At 48.6% G+C, this 26,413-nt stretch overlaps 11 protein-coding genes across 11 annotated transcripts; 5 read left to right on the top strand and 6 right to left on the bottom strand.

Annotated features, from left to right (window-relative positions):
• Nucleotides 1-11: 11 nt before the first annotated feature.
• Nucleotides 12-1,610, bottom strand: argB (ornithine carbamoyltransferase). The gene is made up of 2 exons (XM_032040083.1): nucleotides 359-1,610; nucleotides 12-275 (listed from the first exon to the last, which is right to left on the bottom strand). The coding sequence occupies exon 1, from the start codon at nucleotides 1,482-1,484 to the stop codon at nucleotides 360-362; it is 1,125 nt and encodes a 374-aa protein (XP_031906648.1). The 5' UTR covers nucleotides 1,485-1,610; the 3' UTR covers nucleotides 12-275; nucleotide 359.
• A 110-nt stretch (nucleotides 1,611-1,720) lies between these two features.
• On the top strand, nucleotides 1,721-4,972 carry BDW43DRAFT_259291 (uncharacterized protein). The gene is made up of 6 exons (XM_032040082.1): nucleotides 1,721-1,928; nucleotides 1,987-2,805; nucleotides 2,856-3,812; nucleotides 3,872-4,189; nucleotides 4,240-4,409; nucleotides 4,549-4,972. Exons 2-6 carry the CDS (start codon nucleotides 1,992-1,994, stop codon nucleotides 4,888-4,890), a joined length of 2,601 nt encoding a protein of 866 aa, XP_031906647.1. The 5' UTR covers nucleotides 1,721-1,928; nucleotides 1,987-1,991; the 3' UTR covers nucleotides 4,891-4,972.
• Nucleotides 4,934-6,478, bottom strand: BDW43DRAFT_259286 (acetolactate synthase regulatory subunit). The gene is made up of 2 exons (XM_032040081.1): nucleotides 5,629-6,478; nucleotides 4,934-5,574 (listed from the first exon to the last, which is right to left on the bottom strand). The coding sequence occupies exons 1-2, from the start codon at nucleotides 6,420-6,422 to the stop codon at nucleotides 5,397-5,399; spliced, it is 972 nt and encodes a 323-aa protein (XP_031906646.1). The 5' UTR covers nucleotides 6,423-6,478; the 3' UTR covers nucleotides 4,934-5,396.
• A 402-nt stretch (nucleotides 6,479-6,880) lies between these two features.
• On the top strand, nucleotides 6,881-9,587 carry BDW43DRAFT_259274 (KH domain-containing protein). Its single transcript, XM_032040080.1, has 9 exons — nucleotides 6,881-7,305; nucleotides 7,374-7,453; nucleotides 7,522-7,683; nucleotides 7,902-7,923; nucleotides 8,000-8,052; nucleotides 8,127-8,291; nucleotides 8,350-8,558; nucleotides 8,610-9,144; nucleotides 9,206-9,587. The coding sequence occupies exons 1-9, from the start codon at nucleotides 7,092-7,094 to the stop codon at nucleotides 9,227-9,229; spliced, it is 1,464 nt and encodes a 487-aa protein (XP_031906645.1). The 5' UTR covers nucleotides 6,881-7,091; the 3' UTR covers nucleotides 9,230-9,587.
• BDW43DRAFT_12282 (putative RecQ family helicase RecQ) lies at nucleotides 9,403-11,510 on the bottom strand. The gene is made up of 4 exons (XM_032038090.1): nucleotides 11,395-11,510; nucleotides 11,221-11,339; nucleotides 11,105-11,139; nucleotides 9,403-11,046 (listed from the first exon to the last, which is right to left on the bottom strand). The coding sequence occupies exons 1-4, from the start codon at nucleotides 11,466-11,468 to the stop codon at nucleotides 9,658-9,660; spliced, it is 1,617 nt and encodes a 538-aa protein (XP_031906644.1). The 5' UTR covers nucleotides 11,469-11,510; the 3' UTR covers nucleotides 9,403-9,657.
• A 236-nt stretch (nucleotides 11,511-11,746) lies between these two features.
• On the bottom strand, nucleotides 11,747-14,548 carry BDW43DRAFT_259252 (pentatricopeptide repeat protein). Its single transcript, XM_032040079.1, has one exon. It carries the CDS (start codon nucleotides 14,342-14,344, stop codon nucleotides 11,834-11,836), a length of 2,511 nt encoding a protein of 836 aa, XP_031906643.1. The 5' UTR covers nucleotides 14,345-14,548; the 3' UTR covers nucleotides 11,747-11,833.
• A 124-nt stretch (nucleotides 14,549-14,672) lies between these two features.
• rsm25 (mitochondrial 37S ribosomal protein mS23) lies at nucleotides 14,673-15,922 on the top strand. The gene is made up of 2 exons (XM_032040078.1): nucleotides 14,673-15,264; nucleotides 15,362-15,922. Exons 1-2 carry the CDS (start codon nucleotides 14,834-14,836, stop codon nucleotides 15,714-15,716), a joined length of 786 nt encoding a protein of 261 aa, XP_031906642.1. The 5' UTR covers nucleotides 14,673-14,833; the 3' UTR covers nucleotides 15,717-15,922.
• A 584-nt stretch (nucleotides 15,923-16,506) lies between these two features.
• On the bottom strand, nucleotides 16,507-17,722 carry BDW43DRAFT_305567 (putative integral membrane protein; the record flags this gene model as incomplete). Its single annotated transcript, XM_032045814.1, has 4 exons — nucleotides 16,507-16,891; nucleotides 16,997-17,193; nucleotides 17,271-17,504; nucleotides 17,672-17,722. The coding sequence occupies 4 exons, from the start codon at nucleotides 17,720-17,722 to the stop codon at nucleotides 16,507-16,509; spliced, it is 867 nt and encodes a 288-aa protein (XP_031906641.1).
• A 1,298-nt stretch (nucleotides 17,723-19,020) lies between these two features.
• Nucleotides 19,021-19,659, bottom strand: BDW43DRAFT_259246 (uncharacterized protein). Its single transcript, XM_032040077.1, has 3 exons — nucleotides 19,447-19,659; nucleotides 19,225-19,379; nucleotides 19,021-19,174 (listed from the first exon to the last, which is right to left on the bottom strand). Exons 2-3 carry the CDS (start codon nucleotides 19,347-19,349, stop codon nucleotides 19,036-19,038), a joined length of 264 nt encoding a protein of 87 aa, XP_031906640.1. The 5' UTR covers nucleotides 19,350-19,379; nucleotides 19,447-19,659; the 3' UTR covers nucleotides 19,021-19,035.
• Nucleotides 19,660-20,777: 1,118 nt separating this feature from the next.
• On the top strand, nucleotides 20,778-21,490 carry BDW43DRAFT_259245 (uncharacterized protein). The gene is made up of 2 exons (XM_032040076.1): nucleotides 20,778-21,310; nucleotides 21,352-21,490. The coding sequence occupies exons 1-2, from the start codon at nucleotides 20,926-20,928 to the stop codon at nucleotides 21,441-21,443; spliced, it is 477 nt and encodes a 158-aa protein (XP_031906639.1). The 5' UTR covers nucleotides 20,778-20,925; the 3' UTR covers nucleotides 21,444-21,490.
• Nucleotides 21,491-21,985: 495 nt separating this feature from the next.
• BDW43DRAFT_259243 (putative cell morphogenesis protein Sog2) lies at nucleotides 21,986-26,338 on the top strand. The gene is made up of 4 exons (XM_032040075.1): nucleotides 21,986-23,069; nucleotides 23,144-23,255; nucleotides 23,315-23,667; nucleotides 23,720-26,338. Exons 1-4 carry the CDS (start codon nucleotides 22,639-22,641, stop codon nucleotides 25,767-25,769), a joined length of 2,946 nt encoding a protein of 981 aa, XP_031906638.1. The 5' UTR covers nucleotides 21,986-22,638; the 3' UTR covers nucleotides 25,770-26,338.
• Nucleotides 26,339-26,413: the final 75 nt, after the last annotated feature.

Raw genomic sequence — 26,413 nt, 5'->3', positions numbered from 1 at the left:
AGCAGCCTCATGAGATTTGAAGGGTTGGCCATGTTTTATCGGCAACTCCGCCCGTGACATGTGAATGCGGGCACCAACGGCTTCTGCTCTTTTCGTTCTTTCCCCTCTACTCTCTTTCATTGTCTTCTTTCTCTTAGACGTGGTATTGCAATCGATTCGAATATCTTTGTTACATCGATCCCCCTATCCACTACGGAAGTTACTTGGCAATGTTCCCGCGTACATTCGTATATATTCTGGACTTTGTGCTGTTCTACACTTACTACGTGAGCATGGTAACTCAAGTAACATTCCATTACAGTGTTCAGTATTCATACATGAACTATGTTATCTGTATATTTAACCATTTTCTTCACAGTTTACTCAATCTTTCCTTTGTTGACAACAAAGCCTTCCAAGGCAGAAATGGCAGCCCACAACCGATTCTCCGCCTCAGGGAAAACCAAGGATCGGGGGCTGTAAAAGACTTCATCACTGACCTCCTCGGGGTGACGAGGCAAGCAGTGCATGAACTTCCAGCCCTCCTTTGCACCCCCACGCTTGGCAAGCTCTGAGGTGATCTGGAAGCCCTCGAAGTCCTTCAACCGCTTGATCGACTCTGCTTCCTGTCCCATGGAAATCCAGGTATCAGTGACCAAGATATCTGCCCCCTTAACCGCCTCTTGAGGAACATTGGTCTCAATGATCTTTCCTGGCCTCGAGACACCATTGCTGGCCTGCTTGATGAACTCCAACATCGGGGCGGGGATCTCATAGCCCTTGGGTGTTGCGACGGCGATGTCAATACCCAGCTTAGTGGCAGCGATCGCCATGTCAAACAGGACGTTGTTGGCATCGCCAACCCAGGCAATCTTGAGGCCCTCGAGACCTAAGCTGTCAGAGCGATGAGCCTTGGGTGTAAACGTTTCGTAGATAGTTTGGAAATCGGCAACAGCCTGGAGTGGGTGGAAAGAGTCACAGAGAGCATTGATAACAGGCACCGTTGAGTGCTTTGCGAGGTCTGCAACCTCAGCGTGCTTGCCAACGCGGGCAACAATACAAGAGACCATGGAGGAAATCACAACTGCAGAGTCATATAATGACTCATTGACTCCGAGTTGAATATCGTCCTTGCCCAGAAACATCGGCTGTCCTCCTAATCGTGCCACAGCCCCCTCCGTAGATATCCTAGTCCTGGTACTGCGTTTACTGAACAGCATCGCCACCGTTTGCCCGGTCAGAGAGCCGAGTAGGTTTTGAGGAATAGACCCAGACTTGATAGTACGTTTGTGTGAGGATGCATTGCGAACGAGAGTTGCGAACTCGGTCGCCGTCAGATCAGCGATAGAAAGGAAATGGCGAGGTGCGAACGGCGAAGTGGGAGGGGCCGTAGCATTTGTAGTCTGAGAGTATTGGCGCACAGCATTGAGTGGGATTCTCTGCCGCAAGGAATGGTTGCTTAATGTGCCGGAACGAGCGGCGGCTAGCTTGAGACCGCAAGACATTCCGAGATGATTCACAGTTGGAAGAGATGGATAAGATGGGATCCGAGGAGGAAGTTGTGTAGAGTATAAGGGGAATATATAGAAGGACTTTTCAGGAATGACTCAACACTTAAGGAGTCAATAAAGAAAAGATAGATACTAGAAAGCTCTCAAGTCAGTTTAGTTGACTTTCAAGTGGTCCTCCTTTCCGTCTCCACACCACGCCTTCTCCTCTTTCGGTTAGCGCAGCATGATACGCCGATCATCATGGTGACTTGACTGATAGGCTATACTTCGAGGTCAGGCCAATTCATTGTGTGTTGTCCACTGTCAGGCCTGTCATTTATTATTAGCTATCTATTCCTATTCTAAATTCTCCTTTTCTACCGATTCATCCCTCATCGGTTATTCTCTCCTTCAACATTCTATCTATCACAACTTCTTATCGCTCTATCAACAAAGAGAGTACGGAACTTGTTATCGTGTTGCCTCTCCACGTCGCTAACCCACCCGTCCACCCCAGCCATCATGGCTGAAGAGGCAACCCGGCCTCTGCTGAACGAGAGTGCCAAGCCCTCTTCACGTCCCTCGTCACCGGTTGATAAAAGACAATCTTCCGAGTCGAGTTCTGCCGCTCCGCCATTCGAATTATCTTCCGAATCCACCCCTCTATTACCCAACCGTGAAGATGACTTGACGATATACGGGGGCGTTGTGCCCAGGCGACCTTCATCAACCTCCCAAGACTCTCTCCCCGATCATGGACCAAAGAAACCGCGAGGCAGAGTACGATGGCCTATCTTCTGCGTCTTGTTATCCCTGATTGCGATCGTATCAATCTTAATATTCACCTTCGTTGCGCCGGCTGTAGTGAAGCAATATGTACTGGATGCAACCGTATTCAACCCAACCAATGTATCAGTGGAGTCGGCTACTGCGGATGGCATTCAGACAAGGATACAAGGGGACCTCGTACTTGATGCAGGCCGTATAAGAAAAGCGCCAGTGCGGAATCTTGGTCGCTTTGTCACCTGGATTGGTAAGGAAATCGAGACAGGTGAATCGGAGGTCCAGGTGTATCTCCCGGAGTACGGCAATGTTCTCGTCGGGACAGCATCCCTACCTTCTATCAAGGCCAACATTCAGAATGGCCATATCAATCATATCGACTTCTTGGCGGAACTAGTCGCTGGCGACATTCCCAGTATCCGCGCGGTAGCAGTTGATTGGTTGGAAGGGAAGCTTGGTCGTCTGCAAGTCAAGGGAAAGGCAACAGTTCCCCTGAAGTCTGGTATTCTGAGTCTGGGTGAACAGACGATAGCTGATTCTGTAACCTTTCATGGCGAGTCACACTTCTCTTCTTTTCAAGTAAGTCGCTAACACTGTATGCAGAGGGGGATTTTCCGGCTCTCCCTAAAGTCAATGTTACGAAGTTCAATGTGCATGATGCAGATCCTCCTGGATACGATGGGGCTATGGCAGTGGACGCCTCAGTCGCTGCGTTTCTTGATTCGCCTTTTGGTCTGAGAATCCCCCCTCTCGGATTTGAGGTGCTAGTGCCAAACTGTTCGCCAGGTGATCCCTATATCTCAGTAGCGGATGTCAAAACAAAAGGATTCCCAGTTTATCCGGGGCAACACACATCTGTCGATATTACTGGAATTATCCAGAGCCTTTCTGATGAGTTAACGAATGCTTGCCCTGGAAAGAGGAAATCCCCCTTGGATTTCTTAGTCAAGAGCTACATGGAAGGCTCTCGGACTACAGTCTATGTTCGTGGAGCCGATGATCCATCTCTGGGGACACCTGAGTGGGTGGTAGACATTCTGAAAAGCGTAACGGTGCCCTTAGCCTTTACAGGACATGCCTTGGACAATCTTGTGAAAAACTTCACCATGTCGGATGTAAATTTTGACATGCCCAACCCTCTTGCAGAGCCCAATTCGCCCGAGGCCCAACCCAGAGTATCAGCCTTGGTGAAGGTGCTGATTGGGCTGCCCAACCAGCTGAACCTTCAGCTGGATGTTCCTCGTGTTCGCGCCGACGCTGACGTCCACTATCATGGGAAGAAGCTTGGTGTTCTGAATTTACCAAAATGGCAGTCAGCTAATTCCACTCTTCTGAAAGACGTTGATGGAGCGCCGGCTCTACTTATTAACTTTTCTATGAAGCATGCGCCACTTCAAGTGACTGATAGTGACGTTTTGACGGATATCCTTCAAGCATTACTTTTTGAGGGGAGACCGGTAAGACTGACTGTTACCGCAAGTGTGGATGCACAGGTTTCCACAGGACTGGGAACATATGCTATTCGTGGGATACCGGCCGAGGGTGCGGTGAACGTTAAACGTGAGTGCTGGTATTTTTTTTTTGAGGCTGAACGTATTTGTTTATTGATATCTGAATAGCTCCGTACGGTGGCTCGCTCGACCAGCTCAGTCCACGAGTTGAGTCGATAGAACTGGGTCCTACAACTGAATCTTCTCTTGTTATGAAGGCAAGGATAAACGTGACAAACCCTTCAGCGTACTCTGCATCAGTGCCCTTTATTGATTTTATTCTTGTCTATAATGAGACCAAGGTGGCTCATGTAACTGCTCGAGATCTCATAATAGTACCTGGGGTGAACTCCGGTATTCAAGCCGACCTTGAATGGAACCCGCGAGAGTTAAACGGCCAAGTTGGTGTAACTGCTGGTCAAGAGATGCTCTCACGATATGTTTCTGGTGAGTTCGTATATACGCCTAGATGGTCCTATTTATCTGACCACTACTAGGTTACAACACGTCTGTGACCATCCGCAGTCACGAGGGAACAATCCCAGCCATACCAAATCTTGGACAAGCTCTGTCCAAGCTAGGATTTGAAGTTCAGATCCCTAGGTTGCCTGTTCCTGGGGACCCTGATGATGAGGATGGAAAACCTAGGTTCATCCAAGACACAACGGTATTATCTACTTTCATGGAAGCCGTTTTTCTACACGACAATCACAGCTAAATTCTTACCCTCCTGGGAGACATGTTTTGAGTAGAGACGTTTTCTCTGAAAGGGGCTTTCGGTCTTGCTAATTCTCGTCTGCTATTAGTTGCACCTTTTTTCATCGACGGCTGAGTTCACATTGTCCTCACCGTTCGCTAATACAACCATGTTGATTACCTCGGTAGAAGCTAACGCCTTCTATCAGAACGACAAGAAAGTTGGTAGTATTAATTACTATGTCCCTTTCTCGGTGCCACCGGGTCTCTCAACGACCCCGAGGTTGCCCGTTGAGCTGAAGATGCATGGGATAGGATATGATGCTTTGAAGAGAGCCCTGGGTGGCTCCCTCAAACTGGATGCCGTGGCAAAGGTTGGTGTTAAGATTGAACGCTATCGTACTACTTTAACATACTACGGCCACGGAATTACCGCAAGGGTGAAATTTTAGGATGCCAGTTTTTTGAGAGTGATCGATATAGAAGCATCCACTCTTTTTTTTTTTTTTTTTTTCTGAAAGAAAAGGCTTTTTGGTACTCCTTCTTTGAGTCATATAGGCTGGCGTTTGGGTATAGAAGGCACGGTATTGGCAGTCAAATCGTTTTGTGGGCTTGAATCTCGGGACTCAGCCATTTGCGTTATAATCTCAATCTGTTGGTCCAACTCCATTTAGTTTTCTCGGCACTGTCCCCATCTAAGCAGATATATGCCGATGTAGGTGGATGAAGCTTAAGCCGATGTAGCATTCGGAACTAGAGATACTATTTGTGATAGTAATAGAACGGACGAAGTCACAAGTTAACAAAAAAGCGTCACGGGCATAGAGAATGTACGCATTTAGAAGAAAGTGCCTGACTCAAGAAGAAAAGACAAACTGCTAGTTTTTACAAGTATTATAGCCTCAGGGAGAACAAATTAGCTTCTTTATTGCGGATTGTTTTATTTCGGATATTCATTTTAACCGGGAGGAAGGGTGCTGGCGTCGACAACGTCGGCAGCCTCCTTCTCGATATCCTCGACCTGTTCGTGAAGAGGAGAGCGAGGAAGAGCCATCAAACCGGTCCGAGTAGACTCCAGAATACCGAATGGAGCGATAAGCTTCATGAAGGAATCAATACGAGACGGCTTTGCGGAGCTATCGGAATCGTCAGTTAATGCATCAACGCATGCATCGTCAAGGGACACTCACATTTCAACAATACAGTTGTTGTTGCTAATATCAAGAACCTTGCCACCGAACTGGTGAGTCAAGCGGGTGATAGCATCAAGATGTTCGTGCTTGTGTCTCAAGGCCTGACTGGGAGGAAGATTGCGAGGGTGGAATTCAGTGATCTGTCTCTGGCTGTCGGTAGCCTTCTGGCCGTCGATGGTTTCGCCGGGGGTGGTGATCTCGCGGTGGTGCTGAAGCAATTCCTCGAAAAACTCGGGGCCCAAGATGCTAACCTTCGCAAGAAGCAACTCGCGTTGCACAAGAGCGGAGTCTGTGTAGTCGAGGACAGCCCAGACGGGAACGAGATCGTCCAGCTGGCGACGGGCCTGCTCCACAACACCATCCTGACCCTGCAGCACAATGGTCATACGGGACAGGTCTTCGACCTCGGTGTTACACACAACCAGACTGTCAATGTTGAAGCCACGAGCGGCCAGAATTCCCGAAACACGAGAAAGAACACCAGGCTCGTTCTGCACCAAACAGTTCAGGATATGGCGCTTTGGGGGGTTGGTCGGCGCAACGGGAGTCTCGTACAGAATCGACGAGACGGCGGTTGGGGCATCCCATTGCGGGGAAGAGTCCGACACAGGAAGAGGAAGAGGAGAGCGACGATGGAGCGCCTTGTAGGCGAGGGCGGAGGTCGAGCTAGAAGAGGTCCTAGCTGTGGTGAACCGGGGCAGAGTCGCCGCCACTCGGGCGGTTCTACCAGAAAGTGAGGGAAAGGGCGCTGATGCTGTCCAAGACAGCATCAATGGGCGCCGGAAAGCCATGATCTCCCGAATTGGCCTGCGAGAGAAAGCAGACAATATGGGGAAATGGATGGAGGCAGTGACTTCACTCGGCGGACGGGATTGTAGTCATAAATCGTATTTTATAGTCGAAGGTCTTCCGAGGTCGGGGTTGCTGACTCAGGCCTATGGACGGAGTATGTCACTGACTCCGGAGCCATGCCGCTATGCCGTTTTGGGGATCGAGAGTACTGCATCCCACATGATTCTTTGGTTGCTGCAACCTTTTCTTTTCTTTACTTTTTTATTTTTATTGGATTTCTTTTCCTTGGAGGAAAATTCATCTGTAACTCTGGCTTCATTGATCGTTATCTCAGATAACCACTGTATGATCCTTTCTATCTAAATCTTAAGTTATTCATTCCTCCCCAGTGAGGGTTATTTTTTATATGGTATTCTCACTAGAAATTTTTTCAATTAATTGTAGAATTACCTGTACTTTTACCTACATCTTCCCCCTCATTGGTTCCCAGTTCATCACCGCCCCCATGCTGCCCATTGTACTCTAGCGTCCAACTAGGTGATCGGGCCAACTCCACCGCCTTTCAAGCCCTTTTGCAGCGGGTGTCTTTTAGAGCATCTCACTCGCATCGTGATTGCTCCAATTCCCTTCATTCTCAGCCTCAACATCTAGAACATCTCTCACACATCATGGCTGACGACGAACGCCGTGTCAAACGCTCCCGCTTCGATCAAACGGAACCGGAACCGCGCCGGCCCTCCCGCTTCGATCGTCGTTCTCGATCTCCTTCCTCGCGACAGTCTGAAATCACTCGCACGCGGAGTCCTCTTAGTCGGGAACCTCGAAGCCCTAGCGCAGATACGACTAAGAAATCAGTGGGTGCGGATCCGGCTGCCGCAGCTGGTATGGTCTCCTCTTATTATTTGAGGAAAGTGTTGGATTTTGGAGACTGACGTCGTGGCAAAATACAGCTGCCGCAGCGGCCAAGATCAACGCACAGTTGCAGGCAAAGAAGGGTATCCAGCATGTCGACGTTCCACCTATCCGTGCAGTATGTATAGAACAACATCCATTTATTAACGCAAGAGGATATATAACTAACTGATTGTGTTTAATTAGACTGCGAGTCCCGCACCGGCAGCCGCCTCACCCACCGCTGGAGATGCATCTTCGAAACTTAACACAGATATTTACGTTGCTGATGGAGACTACATCAAGGATATCGAGATCAATGACTTGCGCAACCGTTATACACTGACAAAGGGCTCTACTCAGAAGATGGTAATTACTCCTGTTGCATCCGCTGATATTCCAGGCATCATCTCGCTAGCTGGCTTCCGCTGCGGCCGTGCGCCCCTTCACTCTTTGCCTTTCTTTTTCGTTTACTTTTTTCTTTTTCTCCGTAAAGGGTCGTGGCCAAAGCTTACCCAGTCCTAATCATCCATAGCAAACCACCCCCCCTCATTTGCATCTGCTGACCTGCGCTGCGTGACATCTAGATCAAGGAAGAAACTGGCGCCGGTACGCCTTCACTCCATGTTACACTTATCAACTATTTAGTGAAGAAGGAAGCTCATCTATTAATTTCTATTTCAAGATGTCACGACTCGAGGAAACTATTATCCGGATAAGAGCATGGCCACCGCTGCGGTATGTGGCTTGTTTTCAGTCGCCAACATATGATGATTTGCAGTTGTCTGACAGGATACCTTCATTCTTCATAGAACCCCCCCTTGTACTTACACGTGACGAGCACGAATAAAGACGGCCTCGAAAAGGCCGTGGCTTTGATCGACGACCTTATGAAGAAGGAACTCCCCAATCTGGTAGATGAGCGCCGATTTCGTCGACGCGAGCCGGAGCAAGTTGAACGTGACGAATACGGTCGTGTATGAAATCGCAGGAGTATATCCCACAAGGGCTGGAGGCTATGCTAACTAGTCGCAGCGTAAATGGCCAGAAGAACGGATTCCAGTGGACCTTGAACCCATCCCTGGTTTTAACCTTCGTGCCCAAGTTGTCGGACAAGGCGGTGCATATGTCAAGCATATCCAGCAGAAAACTCGATGCAAGGTCCAAATCAAAGGTCGAGGATCTGGGTTCATGGAACCCAGTACCGGCAGAGAAAGCGATGAGCCAATGTTTTTGCATGTTGCGTAAGTAATTCGTTTGCCCATCTCCAAGCTCTTCAACTTAACAACGCACAGTGGACCCGATCCCAACGACGTTCAGACCGCTAAAGAGCTGTGCGAGGATCTGCTGTCCAACGTTCGAGAGCAGTATCAACGCTTCAAGGAGAACCCGCCTCAGCACAACTATGGCGGCGGCTATGGTCATGGTCAGCGTGGAGACCGTTATCATGGGGGAGGCTACGGTGGGGGTAGTGGAGGTAGTGGTGGTGGTTACGGCAATCAGTCGCACCATAACTCGCCCTCTACGTCTGCTAGCCCAGCCGCGCAAGGTGGAAGTGGAACACCGGGAGCTGGACACAGCCTAGCCGACTATGGCGCACAATATGCGCAGTATTACGGATCCGATCCGTACGCTGCCTACGGTGGATATCAAAACTACGTCGCGTATTACCAGTACTATCAACAGTACGCCCAACAGCAACAGCAGCAATCGCAGTCGCAGTCACAAAGCCCCGCACCACCTCCGCCTCCCCCGACTAGCGAAGCGCCTCCTCCGCCTCCCGGCTCAGGATCTCCCCCTCCCCCTCCCCCTGGTGGCAACTATAGCGCTGTAAGTCTTCTGTTTCTTCTCTTATGGCGAAAAAAGCCTTTACTGACTCGGTATGATCTAGGTCCCACCTCCACCAGGCCTGTGAAACTGTTGTCCAGTAGTAAATCAAAGGAGGAATAGGAATACCCTACCTTCTGTGCCGTTGCTGATCAAGTACCTACTCGTTGGCCAAGTGTAACTTTAGCTTATCTCTCTGTTTGACATCTGACGAATTCGGATTTGGACAATATTGTCTTTGCGCTAGAAAAGATTGGAATTTTATTGTTCAGCATCATCTCATTGCTCTGCGCCGCCGTGCCCGGTAGGATTAACATTCGCATGAAAAAGGCTTGATCGCCATAGTGATGATCCTGCTAGAAGAAGGCATACAAGTAGAGAGAGAAATATACTATTACTCTGAAACCTAAAACAACCAGGGTCTTCAGCATCAGTTTGGAGTGGAAAACAGCCGTTGTACTCATATCTTCCATTTCGTTACGATATACATAGAACACATACTCTATTTGATCAGATTCAGTCGGGGTCAATAAAGGCATCCGGATATCTCGCCTCCATGCCCAACATATAATCCTTTCCCCCGTCACTCCACAGCTCGTCCTCGAGCATCATCTTTGCCTTGCGAAGCGCGAGGCTTTTAGGGCCCTCTTTGCAAAAGTCACAAGCAAAGTCGCATGGCGATGCGCTTGAGCCCGTGGTGTTCATTGCTGAGCTCGGTGCCTGAGAACCCATCCTTTTGAGTTCTAGGTCGCCGAAGAGATCCTTGATCATTTCGTGTCTGCATCGGCTAGTTGACTCGCAGTACCAGACAACTTTCTGATAACTCCGTAACCGAGCGTACTGGTTTTGAAGGTTTGTGTCGGGGTGGTATTTGGGATTCCCATTGGCTACTTTCTTGTTGAGGCGGCTGATAGCACTTTCGATGTCTCGGTAAATAAGATTGAGTATTCTGTCTCGTTCTAGGGTGCCATAGTATACGATTGATGCGGCGGCACGGCCATCCCGGCCTGCGCGGCCGGACTCTTGTACAAAGCCCTCGAAGCTTCGAGGAGGGTTCCAGTGCACTACAAAGCGAACGTGGGGGTTATCGATACCCATTCCGAACGCATTGGTTGCGACTATGATGTGGAACGCAGGGTTTTGGCTGCCTGCCTTTGCGAGCGACTGTGGGGATGTCCACTGCGATTGAATTCGGATTCTGTCCTGTGAGGAAAGACCAGCATGGTATGCGACTGCACGGATCTTGCCATCCCAACATGACGACAATCTGCGGGCTAGATTTTCCGATGCAGTTCGTAGGGTAACGTAAACTATACCGGTCATGGGCGGAAGGTTAGCAGTAGCATCACCGGCCAATCTGGCTTCTCGACGACTGTGGATGGACTTCAGCCAGGAGACAAAGTCGAGAATCTGGGGCATTTCGAGGTGTTCATCGTCATCGATGAAGCCTTGATATCTGATCTCGTAGTGGATGTTTGGGCGAGCCGATGGTGTGTTGAAAATCTTCAATTTGCAGGGATCTAAACCGAGGAGGGTTAAGATGTCCTTGCGGACACGTGGAGTCGCGGTTGCCGTTAGGGCACTGATCGGAACTGGAGGGTTGTTCAAGGACCGCTTGAACCAGGAGAGTTCCTTGTACGCAGGGCGAAAGTCATGGCCCCATACACTAATACAATGAGCCTCATCAATAGCTATACGGTTTAGCTCTCCCTGGGAATGCATTATCTGAAGGTTCCGCCGGAACATCTCCGTTTGACACAGCTCTGGGGTTACATAGAGAAGACGGGTCCTAGGATGTCCTGAGAGAAGATCTTGTATGATCTCGCGTCTCTCTAAAAGTGAAGTAGTTGAATTGATCGTTGCCACTGCTACTCCTAGGGCTTGGAGTGCGTTTACTTGATCCGTCTGTAAGAGTATCGCTTCAGTGACTTGTACTCCTTACGTCGTACCTGCTTAAACTCACCATCAATGCAAGAAGCGGACATACAACGACAGTAACTGCAGAAGAAAGTAAAGTTTAGAATACAGCAAAGATCAGTGAGAGGTCTCCATTTTTATGGGACAGATGGGTGGACCAACCGCCATGACTGATGACAGCAGGCAATTGGAAGCACAAGCTCTTGCCAAACGATGTAGATGCCTGCAAGAAGATATCATGGCCTTCCACAGCCGCTGCGATTACCTCTCGCTGCAGAGGGCTAAATACAGAGCATAAAATGAGTTTTGAATACTTTCTAACCAGGACTAACTTACCGGAACGACTTCTTTCGGAAAACCCGGTGTAGATAGAAGTCCAAGTCTACTTTGCGACACTTGTTGCTTATCATCTCCGCTGCATCTTTAGAGCCAGAGATTCGCTGTTATAGTCGAAGTAGGAGAGAAGGCTTAAATTCGGGGACTGAACGCGTTGCAATGGAAGGCGGAACGCGATATCACGTGTGGTTGGTTAATTACTTTCCCCGATGTAGAATTTCAAATAAAGTCTTCCAAATGTTCTATATTTCTATATTTTCTAAATTGCACTGTATAAATTAATGCTAAAAACTATTTGTCACGAAATATTCAATGTACAAGATAAAGGTAACGCAGTTAATCTAGTAGCTATCATCAACTGGTTTGCACCTGGAGGGTATATAAAACAGGTCTATAATGTACATGCACAACACTGAAGGTCGTATCCAGTCAGGCTTCTCTAGTATCTCCTACTGCCTCTGTTTATCTGTTTCTCCAGCTCTTCCTTCACAGCCATGACGTCCAGCGCTTTGCGCCTCTTGGGTTGCCAAAGTCGCTCGATGTGCAGCCAGACTTCCATGACCTCTTTAGGTCCGCAGCATGAACCAAATGCGCGAAGAATGATGATAATCATCCGGCGGCCTAGGAATACACCATTCTCAATCTGGCGTTCTAGTCCTTCCAATTCACTATCCTCGGCATGCTGGTCACGGCCCCGATAGCTGAACAAATCGTCTGCATCAATGTCATCATCAAAGTCGCTTGTGTCATGATTGGCACTCAATTCGTCGGGGTCTTCGTTGCTTGCTCTGTCGTGCTCGCCCACCTGCTCTTTGTGGGGTTCTTCGGCTATTGTCTTTGCCTCAGAGTTCCCGGATGGCAACGGGGTATACAAACCAGTCGGGATTCTTGGCAGCTCTGGAGTCTGTGTGGCCAGTGACGTAGCGCTCTTCCCTAACGGATTCTCCCAAACGAGCTTTGCTGTCCGAAGGTGAAAGCGGTCATTGAATCTATTCTTTGATTCATAAAGGGCGCGAAGATATGCCCTCCATGCATTCCACAACTTTTCTGCAGTCCATCCCTTTTTCTTTCGGCCATTATAAGCAAAACCCTCGAAAAGCAATAGATAAAGCATTCCACGAGGCGGGATTGCAAAGGTCTTCTCCATATCACCTACGACTGACATAAAAGCGTGCAAGTCGCCCGATTTATAAGCATGATAAGAAAGGAGAATATGAAATGTCCGCGTATCAGGAGTCATCGGCAGGGCCTCTTGCAAAGCTCGATGATGTTCGGGTAGTCGATCCTTGAGAGAAGCAGATGCCTGTAAAAGACGATTGAGCTTTCTGGACTTCTTGCGATAAACGACAAACTCCGAAGTTAAGCTCGGGCCATGATGGGCCTTCTGTTCATGATCAAGGTCAACTGTGTTCTGTGCCTGCATCATGCGGTGATATAACTGCTCTGCAGTCTTCAGTTCCCCAGCACGAAGAAAGGATACAATCAGGCAGTTCAGTACCACTGTGTCAACAATCTCTCCACTGGACACGAATGCATCAAAAGTCCGGCGAATTCCATCCGCATCCTGCAACATCCCGCAGTAATACATCTTGGAGACTTTCCCGGGCCGACTGAAAGTAATATCGCGTTTCGCCATCTCCTCCATTAGGCGGTCCGCGACTGTGAATTGACCAGCTTTGATGGCTATATCGAATAGGATGTTAAAGACAACGGCGTCTGACTTGACCCCGGCCACATGCTCCATTTGCTGCCACAGACCAATTGACCTCACCAGATCTCTCTTGCATACTTTGCCGGATGCTCGGCCGGCGAGATGAATAGCAGAACTCCACAATGACCGCGACACGGGCAGTTTTGCAGCTACCATGTCTTCTATTATCCCAAGGTAGCGGCGAGCATCAACCCATCGGCGGTTTGGGGGATTAGCAAATCGACGTAAAAGGGCGCCTCGTGAGCGTTTTGACAAGTACGAAACTCCAGGATATGGGAGTTCCCTGTATAATCGAAAAATATATTGATTGGACTTCTTTTCGTCCCACATGGCTTCGAGGAACAACGCGACTGACTGAAGTTCCACAGCATCTTTTTTAATATCCTTTTGAAGCACAACATCTCGAGATGACGAATGTTTCACTTGCCCATCATCAACAACCGTGTCAACAGCCTGTTTCCAGTCTAAGGTCTCCCCAAAGACAGAACGATATAGTTTTGACGTAGCTTCATGTAATTCTTTGGCCGGACTCGTCTTCCCATGGGAACGAGAAATGGTTGGTGTCCCAAGCGAATACACTTCGTCGACACTGGGAACGAAATGCGATTCAATATATTCCAACTCCTCTGGAGGAGTGGAGGTACCGGGTAACGACTCGCGATTCAACTCTTCCAAAAATTGATGTGGCGGTAACTTCCCTTCGAAGTGTTCACGTTGGTCTGATTTCGCGTCTTTGTATTGTAAAACAGGCGACGGCTTTCCTATTGATCGGTTCGATATACGGGGTTCTTCGCTCTCGTCATCTTCTAATTTCTGCGCAATCCCAGAATTGAACATCCGTTGTGTCCGTGGACGATGTACCACCCCCAAGCACTTCGCCGGTGAACCGGGATAATTTAGGTGTCTTTTCGACAGATGCCCCGTACTCGTCACCCCCCTGTTCTGCCATCTCGCCATATCACATCTCGAAGTCTTCGCAGACATTGTCGACAGCCCTCGTCCTCGAGGGGAGTGCTCCCGACAGTAGCCTGCCATCACCAGCGAGCTGACGAAAAGGTCTGCTATAGACGCCGCGGACGGGCGAGGACGTCTGGAACCGAGTCTTCGGATGGAAGCATTGTAGGGGAATGGCTCTGGTTTAGACATGGAACTGCAATTGACGGAGAAGCACGTATCCAAGCCCTGCGCAGGGGGTAGTCGCAGGTTGGGCGAGCTCTGGAACCTATTGGGATGAGGCATGAGACGGCAGACATCGTGGCATCGAGTCAACCGTTCATATCCCGAGTGAGGTCTCGAGCAGAGTTGGAGAAGAGAATCAAAAAGGCTGTAAAATGGCCGTAAAATGAAAGCCAAGTCAGAGAGTTTGGGAGAGGAGGGAGAGAAGGAGGGGGGAAGAGAATGGGAAAGGGAAGGGTAGATTCTCAGGTGAAGCTCCGCGTCAAATTATTATGTTCTTTCTCAATAATCTCTTTGGCTTTGCACCGGAGCGGAGCCCCAGTTGGTCCAATCGGAACCACGCATTGCCAATCCTCTTTTTCACCCGCGCGACCACCATCACCAAAACTCCACGGTCAACCGCACCTGCGTCCCTCATCCTCGTCACCAAACGGAGAATTTTCTTGGGTAATCCCGTAGAATATATTCGGAAATTGGCCCCGTTCATTCCCACCGTCTTCCTTCAGTGTATACCCTACGGCGCTCCGGCCGCCGCCTTCCTCCGATCCCGCCATGGGTAAATACAATCTCACAGCTCTCCGAGTTCGACAGACGGCGATCCGACAACAGGTCGCCGGTAAGATGAAGCAACTCCCCAAATGGGTTGACGTTGTGGGAGATATCCCACCATCTCAAGTTCTTGTGCGAAACCAGCCACAGCAGCACCAACTCGTCCGACAGCGAGTGCAGACGCTTCCCGGAGCCTCGAAGCCGCAGGTCGTCTTCGATGTTCAAGAGAAGCGTGTGAAACCGAAGAAGGCAAGCCGTATGTTCCTCCCCACCGAAGTCAAGTACGAAGAAGATCAGCTACGAAAGGAGTTTTTCCGCGACCACCCCTGGGAACTTGCGAGACCCCGAGTCGTGCTGGAAAGCTCGGGCAAGGATCATGAAAACTATAACTGGAGCCGGCTCCAGCAACCAGGCAAGCGACTAGATGGTGAGAGGTATGTTCTTGACCTGTTTTCTGGGATCAATGCCATTTTCGATTCTATATACATATCCTGTGTATGGCGCTAACATACCCGTGTTATCTTCAAATAGCGTCGTCCAGCGTCAGCTCTGGCTCCTTAACAACGTCCCCGATATGACCAAGAGTGCAGCTTATGATATTGCACGTCGTGAATTCTACCGTCTGCGTCTACAGGAAGATATTGAACGGCGAGTTGCTGCAGAAGAAGCCGAAGCCACTGGTGCTACATTCGGCCCTACCCGTCTGGAAATCGGCATGAACCTTGAAAACCAAGAATACGACCGCTGGAAGGTGTGGGCTAAGTCTGAGGCCCAAATCCAGGAACAGAGAGCGGCAGCATTTACCGGTGCTCCGGAAATTCCAACTAGCGAAGAAGGCCTGGGACTGGGGGCAGGCGTTGAAGAGAAGCAGCCTCAGCAGGCATAGGGCACAAAAGTGTAAATGTCGTTATAGAATTCGATTAAACTTGGCCTGTATCTTCTCTCTTTTTCTACAGTTGGGCATGTCGATGGCTTATGTATAATATTGGATGTTTTTTTTTGGGTCTCTGATACTGTTATGTATTTTTCCAAATTACTACTTAACAGCCCATGGTTTTGGGGTAAGAATTATATTAATTCATTTTGTACAGAGATAGCACTCAATGTATCTCTTCCAGTCTGCTTCTTTGCCAACAGTGTAGTGTTTTTCTTTAGAAATTGCGGAATTGCCAGACATGGTGCCGCTTTTAGATTGTGGGGTGGGTGTTCAAGTGCGTGCATTTAATTGATAGGACGGGCTAGCTTTATACATTAAGAGGCGCTCGTAGAGCAATATGTCCTAGGATTAATACGCAATATGTGCGTGTCCTTGGCTCTAGCCCCCTGCTACGTGTTCTATCCCTCCTTGAAGTGTCTCAATATGTACATCCGTCGTTCTCTAAAGGTTCCTCGAGAAATCTCGGTTTTTCTGCTCTACCCAAATTACAGAATCCACGCATGTTCAGACACCCGTTATTCCACAATAATGCCATTGACTGTGAGTCCAAAGCATATAATATATGTGCTGTAGAATATGCTTTCTGGTCATAACTAATCCACTGTGCCCGGAAAACTTCTGAAAGTCATCCTTGTCCTAAGGACGGAGCCGGGTCCCTCTAACCATAATACAGCGATTCCTCATCTTCAAGCATAGACCACTCATGCCTCATCCTGATCACACCACCACAATCCCCCCTCTAATCTGTAAGCTTGCTCTCCCTAGTTTCGAGCGACTCCTGGCTCACCCTGCTCATGTTTTCCGTCGAGGAGGTATTCGCAAGATGCTTCGGCCCCATCGGCCGCAGCCACAATTGGCCATCCTCCAACGGTTGCAATCTTTTATTTCCAGTGAGTTTAGGTGTCGTAGACGGGGATGAAGACCTGGCCGGCTTCTCCCTTGAAGCATCAGGTGTGTACGCCGAACACCCCAGCAGGGGTCGCATCATGGGGACCGAGGCGAGGATGACAGCGAGACAAGGCTCGACGCCACTGAAGATGTTTGCACGGGACAGCGTGTAGGTGATATCATTAAAGTCCATGGTCGATAACATAGAAATTCGGAGAGCACTCATGACGCAGGTTCTGGATCGAGGATATTGTCGCGGTTAGCATAGAACGTTCCCCCGCCCAGGGAGAGAAAGAAAGAAGGAAATAAAATGTGAGGCTTTAGCCCCGGATATATCTTACGCTCTCCCCAAGCCAGAGACGGCTATCAGGGTCACCTTTTTGTTTGTAGCCATCTGCAGCCTGTACAGAAGCGGCATGGAGATCACCAGCACGACCACGTCGGTGACGAGATTAATAACCTCTGTCACCGTGAAGGAGGTGACCTGGTTTCCGCACGATCCTCCTTGTATGGTCTGGTCCCAATTGTAGGAGTAAGGCTGACAGATTAGACACCTGACCAGTATGGTCGCAATGGCCCAGGCCACGATTACACCTATGGTTGCCCAAGCAATACCACGACCCAAGTGACGGGGAAGATATGGAGATACAGGAACAAGGTAGAGACTTTAGTGCGCTCTAAGCTCAGCAACACCCAGAGATATTGCAGCGGAATGATCAGCCGTAACAGCTTGGTAATGGGCTCCAACCCATAGACGGCCGCAATCGACTCGACGTGGTTGTACCCTATGCCGGCTTGCACCACGCCGGTAATGCTGATTGCTTGGAGACCGACGGCGAAGATCTGTATCTGCAGGTTGTTTAGCATAACTGACAGGTTTCCAGGGCTCGTTGCCTACGCAGGCAGCAATGATGAAGTAGTCGTTGGGACTCCATTGCTTATGGGCAATATGGTGGGCCAACAGGCGCAGGCATACTGCGGTGACGGCCAGGATGGAGATCTCAGGCGATGGCTACGTCCATCTCCTCTCTTTGAGCCTGCTTCTCGATAGGGACAATGACAGTCATCTTGCAATTACTCTCATGTGGAAGGCTAGGGAGGCTGAAACCTCAAACTGACTAATTGAATGTTCTTGTATGTCTTTTCTCTATGTTGCGCAGCTTATTTTGGGATATGCGACACATATCTAAATAATCAAGGCAGGGCGATATCAGCATTGCTAGGCTTGAACAGACGCTACAGGGATGAGCCCGAAATCTATCGGTAATTTTTCGAGACTTAGAGAGCTGTTAAACCCTTAGTACAGGCGTTTATCGACGGATCAAGTTTGAAGTGAGCCCGTTTGACTACGAATCCTTGGCCACAGCATCTAGTATAGAACTAGTACTATTAGTATGGAGGAATGGGCCCACAGAGCTGAATAAACCCTGTATAATGTAGTTATGGATGCACCGTTCCTATTGTGTCCACTTGTCCACTGCGGTTAATATAAATCCTGTTATTTGACGACCTAATAATTTGATCGTTTTTACTATTCCCCGCTCCAAATGTTAGTTAATGAGTAAAACAAGTCGACCTACTGACGCGGCAATAAACATGACTCCGCAGGCTATAAAGCATCTTTTTATCTCCGAGATAAACAAATTATCCCACGGAACGGTCCTACCGTATTTCTCCGCTTGAGATACGGGTTTTACGGTATCAAGTCGGAATTGTTCTCGGGCGGAGTACGCAAGGACTTTTCCTGCCTAGGGTAGGATATTCTTCTGTGGCGCGAGTTTGACTTTCCATACTTTAGTATTTCCAGGACCCTAGTAATAGACTGGCGGAAAGCAAGTTCTCCTAACTTACTATATAACCTTTGCCAAAACAGCAGCAAAGGAATAGAAATCCAGACGGAACACAAAGGCAGGAGGTAGACGGCCTAGAAGCCAACGTCTTGCTCTAAATAAGTCGAAGCAACCAGAGAGAGACTTCTAGAATTAGTAAACCTTTCACCGCGTCAGCTAGATACACAGGTTTAAATCGGGACTCCATACCAGTAGAAAACCTTGTATGTATATTGGACGGTTAACGTGCGACCTGCGATGACTCTCTTGCCTGTCTTCGTAACTACCAACTATGGAGCGAGATTGTATATTAATTACCTATAAATGAGTAAACGGTGGCTTTGATAACTCTGGTTCCCAGACCCAGCAGGATCATATCAAGAGCCAACCCAAAAATCTTGATGGAGTCTTGGGTTAACACTGGAAGTGAGGTGACAAAGAGTACTATACACCCACATAGATTCAGACTGTCCATTATCAGCTTTAATTGGCATGTGGGAGGCACGCGAAACCCGTATATAACTGATGTATAATATTTTGTATCGCCCTAGTCATGCGTCCGAGACAATAGTGAATGATAGAGGGACCAAGAATAAGAAGAAAGCATTAGAGATGTTGGTGGTGGTTGCTTGACTAAGATCTAGAGGCGCCGGGACGACAATACTATCACAGTTATTTGTATGTGGTTCTCTGCAGGCAGTCAGGACCTGTTGATCCCACGTCAGATGTCTTACACTTACACCATGGAGCGGAAACGGTATAGAACTTGAAACTTTCCGAAGCACCAGCTACAAGACATATCCAAACAATGAATAGAACTGAGCCTACCACATGGGCAGGGCCTTGACTTTGTCCTCAGTTGCATCCCGTCTTTGACGTTCCGTTACTTAGGTTTCTATATCGTTTAGCATGGGAGCAAGGGCAAAAGTCTAGTGCGATAGTTTCATTGAGCGAAAACCTACAGTTCTTGTAATTCCACAGAGGCGCAAGACAGCAATGAGAATTTGTAAAAGGGGATGAGGGGAATGGGTAGTCAAGACATAGTATCAGTCAACTGTTAGCCCCAGCCTGTATTACCTGGGCGCCTATCAGTTCCCATATTAAGCGTTTTCAAGATAAAGAAGGGGTTTCCATTATGCTTTGGGGGGGGGTTGAAATGTAATGCGGTAGATTACACCTATGAGATATTGTCATCTGTTCAATGCGTTGATTGAATACACAATCCTATTCCCAGACCGGAAGGGCTGATAGTAATATCTCCAGGGTCTGAAACCAAGGGCTTCGGCCAAGAACATCCAAGCCAGCTAAGCCACAACCCGACAGCCTCAAGCTTTTTTCTACAAAATATCACCTCTTGTATTGCAATATTGCGCGGTAGAGCTACAAAGAAATAATAAAAAGAAAGAAAGCGAGGTGATGCTAATTGAGTTCCGCAGGGCCGGGGATTCTAAAGAGTGGGGTCATACTTAGAACAACAATATTGATAAAATTAAGGTATCACCCTAACTCAGCATTCCATACGGCCTGCACGTCCTTATCAGGCGCTTCAGCCTGTCCTAGGTTAATAGCTAATATTAAGTCATCCAATGGCTTTGCCAATTATGGTAAAAGCGAAGTATACAACATCAAACTCTTCTTTAGAATTCACTACCGGGTACTTATTCCTTAGCCACGGACACTCGAGAACACCCCAGATATTTTTTCATACAGACGGAACACACGATCACCTTCCCAAGTTAGGGCTAGGAGTTGATATGCTCCCCGGCTTTCCCGATCTGGTCTTCCGCACATTATTCGCGGCAGAGGTCTGAATCCTTCATATACAACATGATCCTATATTGGTTATTTATTGCTGACAATTCGCGACGTGCACAGAATCCGTCCCTTGACGGGAGTTATAAGGGGGTCGTCGTAAGCTTATCCATGATGTGTACAGACTCCACCGGGAATGGTTAGCGTTGTGGAAGGACTTCTTATCGTTCAAATTGTATTCTAAGTATGTATCTTGACACCGCGACACTGGCCCTGTGCATTGCGTCCCGGTCTTATCGTGACGTCTCAGTCAGCCGATAGGGCCTTGACATGCAATTCTCAGTTGGTCTGTGGTTGAGACAATATAAGTGATACCTGAGATCGCCTGCAAGCAAGGCAAAGAGTGACCATGGGCTCAACTAGCATGGGCGATAGAGCATTTGTCTTCAAAATATTCTTGCTTGCCATTCCTTACTGCTTGTGATGTGTCCCAGTTACTAATTAAGGTGGTGACGGCGACGCAACAGATGCTTCGGTTTCCGAAAGTTTCGCGGGGACAGTGATGATACTACTCAATCAACTGAATCACAGAGATACAGGCCATTGAATAATCCCTGCACTAAGGTTTTCTAAAGCTTGGATTCTGCTCCAGCGTCTTTCACCTTGAAGCGCGAGTGCAGGGTTCCTGTATGCAGTATCAGGAGACCGACGGCGTTGTCGAACTTGCCCACAAGGGGCTAACCGCGAGCTGCCATTCGGAGGTTCTGATTGAAGTCAATTCTCAACCGCCCGGTCTGCAGACTGATCTTGCGGTTGCCTATACCTTAGGGGTGGACTATCGTGCCCTCCAGAGCTTCCGAGCTCTCGACGATCGCGAGCGCTTCACCGCTCTAGCGCTAGCTTTTACTTGTCGGGCCCAGTACCATTGCGAAATATTTATTCCTGTGCATCGCGAGATTATTCGGGTCCCCGACGACTTTTGCGAGGTGGTTCACAAACTGCCGGCAATCGCTCCCTACGTGACTGAGGCTGAGCGGACTGACAACCACAAGCAGAAAAGAGGTGCTGGGCGATGTTTAGTCAGAGTAGATGCTTCTTTTTTTTTGGCCCATCAGCAAGAGGCCTACTAGTCGTACAGACAAGGCTGACAGTATTGAGAATGGGAATTGATGGTCCTGTACGGAGTAGACTTGAGATAAACTATTGAACACAATGACAAATGGTATAAAATTTTGGGAATATTCAAATATCTCGTCGAATCAATACTTCTCAGGCGTATTCTTCTCCCTAAGACATGAAACACTGAACAGATAAACAATTCAAAACAAGTGCGTCTATTTAAATCAAGTAACAAACAGCATCACGTGCTGACTTAGTAAGATGGACTGCGTGCATACTGAAGGCTCCGTGAGTGGCACAAATTTACGCGCTGCCCTCACAAAAGCGGCAGCACCTGAATCAGGAAAGTAGAAATACATACCTAGCCTAATAGTAGATAGTAGTACGTCTGGAGTGCACTCGGTAACTTATATTTAGACTCAGCAGACGGTAGATCTCGATATAAAGATAAAAATAGAAAGAAAGAATTTAAAATTTAATATCAAAGGACAAAGACAATGTACTTGATGGAGTAGGGCAGCAAGCCAAGGGCTGGCAAAGGTGACCAATCACTGGGGGAAACTTATCGCGCCTTGTCGGCCTCCCCATTTATCGGCTGGCGTTTCAACTTCATCCTGACCCAAAGTTCTCTGAAACCTCCGCTTCAACCGTGTCCGTTCGTTCTTCAATTGAATTCCTATTCCCTTCACTCTTGGCCTTGTCCCATATTTTATCTTCTGATAGTCCTCTGGTGTACATGCTTGACCGATCTGTTTGGACTGGCTTCTGATCTGATAGCTGCACTTTTTCTCCGCGTTTCACTAGTTACAACGGAGCGCACTCGCTCCTGGTATCTCCGGGTTGATTCTGATCTACCACCGACACCTAATTTTGAGGCTCACATTCAACCTGTCAGGTTGACAGCTCCATTGCTTTAATTCGACTATCGGTACCCCCTTTCGATCCTCACGAATCGACCGAACTCTTGTCGCTTGGGAACCCGACAGACATCCTCGGGCTTTGTCGCGCGCCTCGATCGATCGAAATTGGAAACATAATTACATCCACGCTATATCTTCCTTCAACAAAGCATCCAAAAGTAGAAATACCTGATGGTCCTTCCCTGAACTCAAAAGATCGCTGTTGCAGCGTTAGTTGATCATGCTTCTCGTCCGTTCTCTCGCCCGTCTCGTGGATAGTTTAATACGTTAATTGACCGTTCGGCTCGCAAAACGACGAACTGGGAAGCGAACCGGCAGTCGACATTTAGATCTACTTATTTATCGTCCCCTTCATCTCCCGCCATGCTTTCCACTATGATCCGCCCCGAGGATTCGATCAGAATCCCTCGCTCATACCGTGGTGATGTTGAAGAGGATGATGTGAGTAGGCGAATCCCAGATCTCAACATTCTTTCTTCGTCATCGTCCTCATCCAATACGGAGGGGCCGGAACAAAGCGAAGATGAATTAACGCCGGTAAATGGATCGGCAGGTGACGGGATCGGTAGTGTTGGCAAGCCTCACACAGGACCTCGACTTCTCTCGCCAGAAGAGACGATTGAACTTGCCCGTTGCGCCGTGGAAAATGGGATCCAAGAAACAAAGCGCTCGTTGGCAGGAAGTGAAGCAGTTAGTGATGTTGTGAAACCAAAGTTGACTATCGACCTGGGCCATTCGAACATCGTCCGCATTCCCGAACCAGTGGTGGATATAATTAAAGATGAAGTCGAAAGGTACGTTGAGCTAGTTCTCTAGTACTACGTCGTGTTTCATCCTATCTGTAAGAGGAGCTGCTAATTATTCATAGACTCTCCTTGTCAAACAATCAGCTGTTTCACATCCCGTACCGCTTTGCAGAGTGTTCTCATCTTCGTTACCTTAACATCAGAGCGAACAACTTCCGGGAGTTTCCTAAGGGTGTAAGTGATACATGAGCAGCTGTACAACGGTCTTGACAGATACTAACGCGGGGCATCAGGTCTACAAGCTGCCGCTTCTCGAGATATTGGACCTCAGTCGTAACAAGATTAGCCATCTTCCCGAAGAAATAAAAAAGCTGACCTCTCTACGAGTCTTGTCCGTAATGCAGAATCGCCTTAATGATCTCCCTCTTGGGATATCTGATATGAATAAACTTCAGATCCTCAAGGTCGCTGGGAACCCTTTGCTGAATCCTTTACGAAAACTCTTAGACTCTTCAGAAACCGAAATTGCGCCTTCCGCTATGACAGATAACGAGAAAGAGGTCGCGGTAACCGCAGAACTTAAACGATTTTTGAAGACCAGACAGCCTGCCACGGCACCAGAAAATGATAAAGGCAGTGATGCAAGGTTAGAGCATTTACACCCAGGCGTATTGGCATTGACTGACTTTGTGGCCCAGTGAGGCTATGCTGGATACCCCCAAGCCCCTCAAACGTGGAATGAGCAGCCGTTTCCCGGTGATTCCAAGCACAGGCGACAGCGCGTCAGATCCCAAGTCACCGTCGCTATCGCGCCCTCCACCAATTCCCCTCAAATCCCATTACCGTATTGCCTCCGGGCAGGGCGCGGCTTTCCACCACAACATCCTCCCGCGACCCGGTACATTTATCCCTGGCGTCAATGAGCGCAACCGAAGTAATAGTGAGGGTATCATCCAGGCGTCCCTTGCCGCGCGAAGTAAACGGATGGGGGTGATCAGGAAAAATGCCGATCTTGGGAGACTGGATGAGACCCAACCGTATCGGAACAGTCACCTTCGGGGCCTTAGCCACGGGTCGATCCTTCGCCCAAGGGTGCCGGGCATGATAAGCAGTAACTCACCCAGCCCGAGCAGTCCAAGGGAGCGCAGGCGCTTGAAGGATGGCTTTGTAAATCGGATGTCAAGCCTACAGGAACATAAGTGTGAAAGAAAGGCAGTAGAACCGATCACCGAGTGTGGAAAGGGGGTTCTATTTGCTCTCTTTCAGGTTCAGTCTCATGTGTCTGCTTTGATCAACGTGATAAAGCGCGACGATACCCGGCGAAACAGTCTTGAAATAGTCTTCTATAATGCTTCTACTCACGTTGATCGGCTCAACGAAGCTCTCGAATATGCAGAGAGTTCCCAGATGGATGATGCTGACTTGGTGCGGCTGTCGAATGAGGCTGTCAAAAGGGAATGCGAGACGTGCATCATGGCTTACACTCACGTTGGAATGCAGCTGCGCAACAATCTTAGCAAAATTATCGCAAATGGCGACTCTCGCTATGTGCGTTCTCTGATGCTAATGATATACGGCAGTATCATTGAGCTTCGCAATGCTTGTGTGAGCCTCGGTGTTCCACTGCACACTCGCAAACGCCTGTCTTCCACCAAGCCGCCCATACCAGAAATTAACAGAGAAATAGTTGGTCCAGACAAGTTCACTGGACCAACAGTTACCCCGACCAGGGGCAGAGAGCCGTCTCTCTCAGTACGTCGCTACCGGAGCGATACCACCATCCAGCACCCTCAGATCATCACTAGTGGACCGTTGCCAACATCATCAAATTTCCATTCTGCGATTAGCTCACCGGGCTTCGTCTCCACACCCTTTAGTTATGCAGCGCGGAGCCGGTCAAGCAGTCACTCAAACCATATAAACACATCGATACCCTCGTCCCTCGCCACCCCCCGTTCCGGCGAGTCCTTCCCTCCGATGCCTAATACAGTTGTACCTCGGATCAACCCCTTCACTGGCTTGGACGAAATAGAAGAAGAGCGAATATTCGAACGGATTTTCCACCAACTGACCACTGCATATACCGCTGCTTTACAAGCGCTGCCTCAAGCCCGTCGTCAATTCGTGCGATGTCTTGAAGTGGCAGAACACACTCGAGAATCTGAAGGTATCCAAATGCTGTGGAACAACCTCATCCGTCGATGTCGTGTTTGTTTGGAGGTATCTGAAGCACTTGGACTCCGTCTCTCAAACATGAAGATAAAGGAGCCTGGTGGCGGAATGCGTAATCAGCGGGAGTTTTGGCAACTGTGCAAAGCATTCATGCAATCATTTGTTGATCTTGTGACTGATATGCGCGAAGTCCGGAACATGCATCTTCTCCCTTCTGAGATTATCGTGTTCCTTCGTCCAGTGCAGAGGGCCAGCAGGGAGGCTGGTCGAATGATCGAGGCTTCACCATGGTCGTATCTTGCGGACATGGCGTCTGGGAACACGCCAGCAAACATATACGGCCCCCCTCTACAATCTCAACACTCACAGCATCAAATCAGTTCAAGCCTGTCACCTCAGTCTGTTACCCTACCCGCAACTCCGCTGAGTGCTGCCCTTGGTCCAGCGGCTCAGGCGACGGTGCCGTCTACGCCCGCAAGCGCGTACAGTGATAAATTCTTTGAGGGAGACGTGTTTCAGAGGGCCGACTCCCTGCTGTCCATGCCTAATCAGGCGCCATTTTTCAGTCGCCGGTGACGTGGTACAGTTGACACCACTCCATGTTTCTCCCGCGAGGGCGTCTTGCTAAATATCTATACCCTTGGGCTAAACTATAAGAGCTTCTAACTTCAATTCCTATTCACCCCTGTGGTGAGCTTCGTTTTTCCTCCTCATGCGAGTGGAGGGCTTCTTTGACCCATTGGGTGCTTCTACTTGACTGGCTCAAGGGACGCATGCTTCGCAAAGACTTTCCCCTTTGCTCAGCTGAGATTAAACTGACCCAGGACAGCTGCTAGGTATCGTTGTCAGACTGTGTCTGCAGCCTATCTTACCCTGTTACCTGGGTATGATTTGGATGATTTTATACCTAGTTCCATGACTTGTTTTTATTTTGCATTACCTCTGTGTTCTGGTACTGGGATAAAATGTTTTTAATCCGGGCTTAAAAATGATGGCGTACAGTGTTGGTGTAGAATATAGCCTTGCATAGCGTGCCATCTTTTGTGTAATCATGCATGATGAAAATAGCGAAATGAGACCTTGTTTGTTTAATTAGTAGATTTAGACGTCAGTTCCAGTGAGAATCTTTGGTAGCATTGCAAAAGAATGTTCTTTTTCCATTTACAGAGCGGCTGTGCCATTATTGACGGACTACTAGTACAGTTATCGCAACATCTACT

Source organism: Aspergillus alliaceus (assembly GCF_009176365.1).
Source record: "Aspergillus alliaceus strain CBS 536.65 unplaced genomic scaffold BDW43scaffold_1, whole genome shotgun sequence".
NCBI classification, from domain to species: domain Eukaryota; kingdom Fungi; phylum Ascomycota; class Eurotiomycetes; order Eurotiales; family Aspergillaceae; genus Aspergillus; species Aspergillus alliaceus.
The sequence above is the reverse complement of the archived record's forward strand: the minus strand, read 5'-3'. Positions and strand labels throughout refer to the sequence as shown.

Excerpts from the sequence above, each read along its gene's own strand:
- BDW43DRAFT_259245 (XM_032040076.1), top strand. The coding sequence starts at position 20,926 with ATGCAGTATCAGGAGACCGACGGCGTTGTCGAACTTGCCCACAAGGGG. Across the intron at positions 21,311-21,351 it reads GAAAAGAGGTGCTGGGCGAT|CAAGAGGCCTACTAGTCGTA; the intron begins GTTTAGTCAGAG and ends TTGGCCCATCAG.
- BDW43DRAFT_259291 (XM_032040082.1), top strand. The coding sequence starts at position 1,992 with ATGGCTGAAGAGGCAACCCGGCCTCTGCTGAACGAGAGTGCCAAGCCC. Across the intron at positions 2,806-2,855 it reads TGATTCTGTAACCTTTCATG|AGGGGGATTTTCCGGCTCTC; the intron begins GCGAGTCACACT and ends CACTGTATGCAG. Across the intron at positions 4,410-4,548 it reads GGTTCATCCAAGACACAACG|TTGCACCTTTTTTCATCGAC; the intron begins GTATTATCTACT and ends GTCTGCTATTAG.
- argB (XM_032040083.1), bottom strand. The coding sequence starts at position 1,484 with ATGTCTTGCGGTCTCAAGCTAGCCGCCGCTCGTTCCGGCACATTAAGC.
- BDW43DRAFT_259286 (XM_032040081.1), bottom strand. The coding sequence starts at position 6,422 with ATGGCTTTCCGGCGCCCATTGATGCTGTCTTGGACAGCATCAGCGCCC. Across the intron at positions 5,575-5,628 it reads AACAACTGTATTGTTGAAAT|CTCCGCAAAGCCGTCTCGTA; the intron begins GTGAGTGTCCCT and ends CGATTCCGATAG.
- BDW43DRAFT_12282 (XM_032038090.1), bottom strand. The coding sequence starts at position 11,468 with ATGATAAGCAACAAGTGTCGCAAAGTAGACTTGGACTTCTATCTACAC. Across the intron at positions 11,340-11,394 it reads TTCCGAAAGAAGTCGTTCCG|CCCTCTGCAGCGAGAGGTAA; the intron begins GTAAGTTAGTCC and ends CTCTGTATTTAG. Across the intron at positions 11,140-11,220 it reads TGCTGTCATCAGTCATGGCG|TTACTGTCGTTGTATGTCCG; the intron begins GTTGGTCCACCC and ends TTTCTTCTGCAG.
- BDW43DRAFT_259252 (XM_032040079.1), bottom strand. The coding sequence starts at position 14,344 with ATGCCTCATCCCAATAGGTTCCAGAGCTCGCCCAACCTGCGACTACCC.
- BDW43DRAFT_259274 (XM_032040080.1), top strand. The coding sequence starts at position 7,092 with ATGGCTGACGACGAACGCCGTGTCAAACGCTCCCGCTTCGATCAAACG. Across the intron at positions 7,924-7,999 it reads CAAGGAAGAAACTGGCGCCG|ATGTCACGACTCGAGGAAAC; the intron begins GTACGCCTTCAC and ends TTCTATTTCAAG. Across the intron at positions 8,292-8,349 it reads AACGTGACGAATACGGTCGT|CGTAAATGGCCAGAAGAACG; the intron begins GTATGAAATCGC and ends AACTAGTCGCAG.
- BDW43DRAFT_259243 (XM_032040075.1), top strand. The coding sequence starts at position 22,639 with ATGCTTTCCACTATGATCCGCCCCGAGGATTCGATCAGAATCCCTCGC. Across the intron at positions 23,070-23,143 it reads ATTAAAGATGAAGTCGAAAG|ACTCTCCTTGTCAAACAATC; the intron begins GTACGTTGAGCT and ends AATTATTCATAG. Across the intron at positions 23,256-23,314 it reads TCCGGGAGTTTCCTAAGGGT|GTCTACAAGCTGCCGCTTCT; the intron begins GTAAGTGATACA and ends GCGGGGCATCAG.
- rsm25 (XM_032040078.1), top strand. The coding sequence starts at position 14,834 with ATGGGTAAATACAATCTCACAGCTCTCCGAGTTCGACAGACGGCGATC. Across the intron at positions 15,265-15,361 it reads AAGCGACTAGATGGTGAGAG|CGTCGTCCAGCGTCAGCTCT; the intron begins GTATGTTCTTGA and ends ATCTTCAAATAG.
- BDW43DRAFT_259246 (XM_032040077.1), bottom strand. The coding sequence starts at position 19,349 with ATGCAACTGAGGACAAAGTCAAGGCCCTGCCCATGTGGTAGGCTCAGT. Across the intron at positions 19,175-19,224 it reads TACCGTTTCCGCTCCATGGT|AGAACCACATACAAATAACT; the intron begins GTAAGTGTAAGA and ends GACTGCCTGCAG.